The sequence below is a fragment of the Dreissena polymorpha genome, chromosome 7 (genome assembly GCF_020536995.1).
Source record: "Dreissena polymorpha isolate Duluth1 chromosome 7, UMN_Dpol_1.0, whole genome shotgun sequence".
Classification (NCBI taxonomy): Eukaryota; Metazoa; Mollusca; class Bivalvia; order Myida; family Dreissenidae; genus Dreissena; species Dreissena polymorpha.
Window position 1 is genome coordinate 95,217,753 of NC_068361.1, and position 6,741 is coordinate 95,224,493.

Consider the following 6,741-nt stretch of genomic DNA (forward strand, 5'->3'; position numbering starts at 1 on the left):
CATTACATCATCAAAAGTGTGCCAAAGTTTCACCACGCTTACAATTAAGTGGCCCAATGTCATGTCAAATCCCCCGCAGTTGTTACTAAAAACATTATATCTTAGTTATCAACAGCAACTGCTGTCAACTAGCTACCGGCATTTAAATTAAAATTTGCTTTAACTGATCAGTTTTTCGGTAAAATCTAAATATTATAATTTGCAAGTATATGTAAAAAGTAACTGGTAAGTAAGACACAATTCTCAATCTACCACTCAAACTAAAGCCATGTACATGTAGTTCTGAAATTAAAAGCGAGTCCAAATATATGGTAGCTCACAAACTGTTTATATTGTTTAGCCTTATAGCCTTTAACCGTATTTGATAAAACACCAGCAGCGACTATACAAATTAATTAAAGTAACAATAATTTCTTTATCGGGACTTTCATGCAAGAAACAAATGAAATTCAACTGAAAAGTTAAGTCAAAGCGTATATTTCTAGTAATACCAGTAGAAGTGCAACCCAAATATCGAATACATTTATTTAACTTATCAACAGAAAATTGTTTTCATTTTTTATGTTCAATTCATTAACCGAATTTTCATAAAAAATATTATCATTCAACCTTAGAACGTTTTACATCTTTTTGCAATTCACCATGTTTTCTTTTCTCAGTCTGATCTACCTTCGTGTTCTGAATCAAAGAATCTTCACTAATCTTATAACTATCAACAGAACAATCACCATTTTTCCCATGTTCTTCACCAGCACCAAGGTTCAAGTCTTTAAACTCTTTAGAACTCTCACACACTTGTTCCAAATTCTTGTCAACCTTTGCAACCTTCTTTTCATCCGATTCTGCACCCACACCCTTGACACTTCTGCCTGTATCCTCCCCATCTACACATGTCCAGCTCTTAATCATTGCCAGTCTTTTCTTCAGCACTTCCTCCAAGTCTTCAACTGTAGCTGCCACGCCCTCTGCCAGACTTTCTTTAGAGCCATCAGCGGGTTCAGTTTGCTTCACTTTCAAATACTTCTTTTTCGTGTCCGCTGCTTCAATGTGTGCTCCATACAGGCTCTCATAGAATGGCTTCATGTGGTATAGAAGATGTAATTGATTGGGCTTTATCTACAACAATATGATAAAACAATAAAATGCAAGTATATTTCCTCTATGTATGAATTGAAACCAGTACTTTAAAAGCCTTTTGATGGAATATGCTTACCTATTACATAATTTCAGGCAATTAAATAATTTCAGTGCCCATATATACAAATAATAAGGATATAGGAAATAATTGTAGTGTTAAAATAGCATGTTATTATAAAGACACCCAGAACTAAAGTATAGTGTCAGAGCCACATTGTGCAGACTAACAATAAGACAGAAAAGCTTACCGTCATAAGATCGAATGCAAAGCCAACGTTTTCTGTGAACAAGGCAGTGAATTTTGGTATGTTGGGCATTTTCTGCGAAAAATGGGTGAGCAGAGTGTACTTGGCAGCCATCTTTTTGCCAACTAGTATTGCCTCACTGGTTACACTGTAAACAGAAATGGAAAAGCTACTTACAAAAGGTGGATTTTTTTTAATATTTAAGATCTTCACCGGTAAGTGGCAACTTTTTGATTATGCACTGGCCATAATACATTTATAAGCACTAAAGGTCAACTTTCTGGAAAGCAAAAACTGCCAACTTATTGTTCCCACAAAAGAATCAAGATGAACTGATTTAAATTATTAAGAGCAAAGAGGTTAAAATGACATCATTTTTTTTATAATTCAAGGGCCATAATTCAGATGCACTTCAGGTGATCTGGTTGGTTATCAAACTAGGGCAAATTATTTTGTCTACAAACATTATCACCAAGTTGTCACTCATATCTGTAACTTTGCAAACTTGGGCGAAATATTATGCTCACAAACATTATAACAAAGTTTTTACTAATATCTGTAACACTTGCAATCACATTTTTGGTCTGACAAAAAAAATGGAATAACGTGCATTAACACCACATGTCATGACCCTCGTTCCAAATACATGTACTGAGTTTATCAGTCTATCATACGTATTTTTTTAGTTATTGTGAGATCGAGATTTTTCTTATTAGCATACAGACTGACATACTTTTGGACAAAACTGAATTAGAAAGCATGTCTCATATTGTGTTCTATACACATATGCCACTCTATAAAAACATCAAGTTTTTATTAACCTAGCTTACTTACGTGATGAGGTATTGCAGGTAACAGAATTTAGTTTTCAATTATTTCTGAACCTATAGCATCGGTGACTGAGGCAACCTCAATTTTTGTCAGACGAAAAAAACACAACTGGCATAATGTGGATACATGTATTGATCATCTGTCTTTTTATCTACATTCCAAATTTCATTAATCTAGCTTAAGAACTTTTTCAATAATTTCAGGATCCAGACCTTAGTTTGTTATTATTTCTGTAACCATACAAACCATAATTATGTTCTGTCGTAAAACGTACTTACAACAAACTTTTTGAGTTATCCCTTTGGACGGACACACAAATGAAAAGAAGAACAAACAGACGCATCGGAGATTCAACTTAAGTTCCCCCCAGTTACCCTGCCGACCAGGTTGGGGAGAACTAACCAGCTGCTTGCAAGGGTACATACCAATGATGCTTTTTCAAAGCATGGTCAATTTCGACATCGTTAAATGTGGCTTCATGGATCAATATATCACAATTCCTGCCTGAAAAGAAACAAACATATCCTAATTTAAGGATAATTAAAAACAAGAGCACCGCATAACGGGTGCCACGCTCAGGTGCATTTTTAAAGAAATGAAAGTTTGTCAGATTTTTTTTTTTAGAGGTCACAGTGACCTTGACCTTTGACCTAGTGACTCAAATATGGGTGTGGCATGTAGAACTCATCAAGGTGCAGCTACATATGAAGTTTCAAAGTTGCAGGTGAAAGCACTTTGATTTTAGAGCCAATGTTCAAAACCTTGACAAAATGTTAAGGTTTTAGCACGACACGGACGGCAGACAACACGACAAAGGATATGACACAACACGACGAGCTGGCTATGACAATTCCTCGGGTTTTCTCCGAAAACAGCCGAGCTAAAAAAGAAGATCCAAAAATATGATAATTTACTGGTTAGATTAATCCAGTCTGATAAAGCATGGCATGTACACAATATGTGCAAATCTAAAACAAAATAATCAATTTGCTTCTAATCTGTATATTTAAAGATTCAGTTTCTTTTTTTATTCAAATGAAATTATAATTTTGATGTCACTGCTTATGTTGCTGCTACTTCTTACCTTACTAATACGAGCACTACCGGTACTTCTGTACTTTCACTTTAGTACTACTTAAATTGTTGCTACTTTTACCACTGAATTCACAATTCTGCTGTTTGAATTGACACCTTTCCCCCCATCAGAAGCAAAGTGAAAATGGCTTTTGCAACCAGCATAAAACCAGAACAGCATGCGAGTTTTATGCTGTTTGCTGCTCATCAATATCTAAGGGTTGGAAATGAAGCCTTAAACAAGAGATGTGTTTGTCAGAAACACAATGCCCCCTAATAGCCCACTTTGAATTTATTTTTTTAACCTATGACCTTGAAGGATAACCTTGACCTTTCACCACTCAAAATGTGCAGCTCTGCCAGATTCACATGCATGCCAAATTTCAAGTTGCTACGTTCAATATTGCAAAATTTATGAAGAAGGTTAAAATTTTGGTTTAAGTTTTGGGACACACTAACGGACACATACAATGACAGACAGGACAAAAACAATATACCCCCAATCTTTCGATATGGGGGCATAAACATTGAATCTAGTAAAAAAGGTCTGAAATTTAATATAACTTTCTAATGGACTAAACATGTGTACAAATTCGTATCTAAGTGGTAAAGGGTTAATAATTGGATACCGTATAAATGAAATAAGGTCGGTAAACACCAGGAGTATTGAAAACAACACCAACCTGCCTTCACCAGAGTCTCACATGGCATGGTATCTCCGGAGTTAACCAACTTCCAGCCATCATTGTGTTGCATAACAAGTCCCGCAGATGACTTTGTGTGCAATACCTGGCATAGCTGTAGCTGTGAAACCAAGAATTCCAATTGGAACTATATTCAGATACATGTTATTGTTAAAATCAATGATTAAAAAGGGAGGCCCCTCCCCTCAACCCACATCCATGTTATGTTAATAAGAAATAAAACACAATGTCCAGCATACCCGGGTTATTACCTAACATTTGATCACATTTGCCCATTTGTGTACTTTTAATACTTCTAGTATAACGAACATAGGTTTTTCTTTCAAAAGCTAGGAGCTTTGCACAAATTGTATGTGCAATGGGCTGGACAGCTCATTCAGACTCATATCCCTGCATGCCATCATATTCAAGCTTAATAACATTTGCAAGTTTTTTTATATTGTTCAATATAAAGCATTTCCAGCCTGCTTATACACCTCCTTGTACACAGATAACTCTTCTTCACAATACAAAGAACTGAACACTATTAACAGGATTTTACGGGACGCGATATTCTGCTTCAAATACGCATAAAATGCCAGTCAGGACCCATCATATTTGTTAATTTGCGTCCCATGGGACGCAAATCATTTTGACGTATTGGTTCTCGTAATATCAACAAGAAACTCTGAAGGACAACTGCAGTACGTTATGTTCTAGAAGGATGTACGAGTTGTCTCGCTTGTTGATTTATCGAACAATGGTGTTATCGCGCACCTGCTGTTGCTAGGTGCCAAGTCCCGAATTGAGATTACATTGCGTAAATGTAAGCTATTTATGTCGCTATGAAAGAAAAGCTTACTGAGGTTACGATAGCTTATTATCTTGCAAGCAAGATTAAACTATACAAATAAATACAATCTTTAATTGTATAGGTGTGTGTTATTTCTCGGCTATTGTTTACGTAAATAATCGATTACTATACTTTTAACTGATTGACTTTGACACTGTGCAGCCAGCATATTTATTGGGACCCCCATTTTTATTGACAGGACCCCTGAAAATTACCCTGCTATTAACAAATTGAATTTATAAAATTGACCATAATACATACAACACCAAGCAGGTCCGAAATACAATTTTAAATGTGACATTCCCAATATCCAATGCAATGAGGTCAACTTAGGTAGCAAGCTTATGTTTGATTAAACCAGACATATATACCATGGGCATTTTTTAATTCACAAGATATTTAACAATGATGTTGGTAGCTTTGAACATTAAAAAAGTTATTAATGTTCAACACTTACATCAGTCAAGCAAAGCCTTGTCTTGACTTGTTGTAACAAGCCTTCCCGTGCAGTGTGTTTTGTAGTGAGTAAAACACTGTGGGGGATGAACCTGCAGAAAAGACTCTCATGTATCTGTTTGCACTTGTTTAAAACCATCTACTTGTATAAAATAAAATAAAAAATAATACTAACCATTATAAATTTATGTTGCAAATAAATATGACAAGATTTGTGAACCATTCTTTAAAATATTTGAAATTCCTACAAAAAGTTACTATAATTGTAAGCAAGATGATAATCATCCTCATCATCAACGCCATATGCATATACATCCTCATCTGCATCATCACCATCATCCTCATCATCGTCCTCATCTGTATCATCCTTCTCCTCATCTGCATCATCATCACTATCACCATTATCATAATTATCATCCGCATCATCACCATACTTATTATCAACTTTTTCTACTTCCTCATCATCACAAACATCAACAGCATCTTTATATTATACCTCTTCATTATCATCCTCTTTTTCTTCATCATAATAGAATCGTTATCTGAAAAATCCTCATTGCAAGTTATAACAAGAGCTGTCTCCATAGGATGATATATGCTCCTGATGAACGCTTCGATAGAAGTTATGAGCATTTTTCGAAACCTAAATGCGGACCCTAATTTCAAGGTCAAGGTTAAAAGGGTCAAAATGTGTGTGCGTATGGAAAGGCCGTGTCTTTATACGCATGCATACCAAATATGAATGTAACATCTGAAGCGACATAGAAGTTATGAGCATTTTTCGAAACCTAAACACAAAGTGTGACTTACAGACAGACGGACGGAAAAACAGACGGACAGTGCAATCATTATATGCCCTCCTTCGGGGGCATAAAAACAAACAAAAGCATACAATAAACTGTAACCCATTAATGTACATTACAGCTCAAATTAGTGAATCGTTCACCAAATTAGACACTCAATTTTACCCTTAACATACTCGAAGTCTTGTGAAATGTCGAGGACATGCTTGGAATAGAGTCGTATCCAGTTGAGGAGGAAGTAGGGGGCCAACAGCAAGGGTCGCTGTCTAACTCCTGAATCTTGTGCACGAGTTTCACGAATTGCTCTCAAAATGGAGAACAATCCCTGCCAACAGAATAGTATAATGTACCGCAGTAGAAAAGAAAGAAATAGAGAAAGAATCAATTTTAAGTCTTCATGGGCAGTGATAAGACTATAGCTATCAGGATACATGTCCATATAACAGAAGCCTTTGGTTTATTGATAACTATGTTTAAATATCATTTTAGAAAACATCATCAAAGAAATCATCATAAAAGCCAAAATGCTCAGAATTCCTTTATCAGCAAGCCCTACTTGCCAAAATGGGTCAAAAGGCACGAAATCTGTATTAAAAGAGAATAAGTTACCACATCACAAGACTAATCTTTGCATATCTTTTCAACAATGTCGGCCAACC

General features: G+C 35.6%; 1 protein-coding gene across 1 annotated transcript; it reads right to left on the minus strand.

The window, feature by feature from the left end:
• Positions 1-511: 511 nt before the first annotated feature.
• Positions 512-5,656, minus strand: LOC127839107 (zinc phosphodiesterase ELAC protein 2-like). Its single transcript, XM_052367309.1, has 5 exons — positions 5,281-5,656; positions 3,971-4,091; positions 2,639-2,717; positions 1,386-1,530; positions 512-1,116 (listed from the first exon to the last, which is right to left on the minus strand). The coding sequence occupies exons 1-5, from the start codon at positions 5,416-5,418 to the stop codon at positions 601-603; spliced, it is 999 nt and encodes a 332-aa protein (XP_052223269.1). The 5' UTR covers positions 5,419-5,656; the 3' UTR covers positions 512-600.
• Positions 5,657-6,741: the final 1,085 nt, after the last annotated feature.

Bases quoted from the DNA above. Each gene is read 5' to 3' on its own strand.
- LOC127839107 (XM_052367309.1), bottom strand. From the start codon at position 5,418: ATGGTTTTAAACAAGTGCAAACAGATACATGAGAGTCTTTTCTGCAGG. The intron at 1,531-2,638 runs GTATGTACCCTT...TTCTGTTTACAG, and splicing joins GCTTTGAAAAAGCATCATTG to TGTAACCAGTGAGGCAATAC. The intron at 1,117-1,385 runs GTAAGCTTTTCT...ATATTGTTGTAG, and splicing joins TTGCATTCGATCTTATGACG to ATAAAGCCCAATCAATTACA.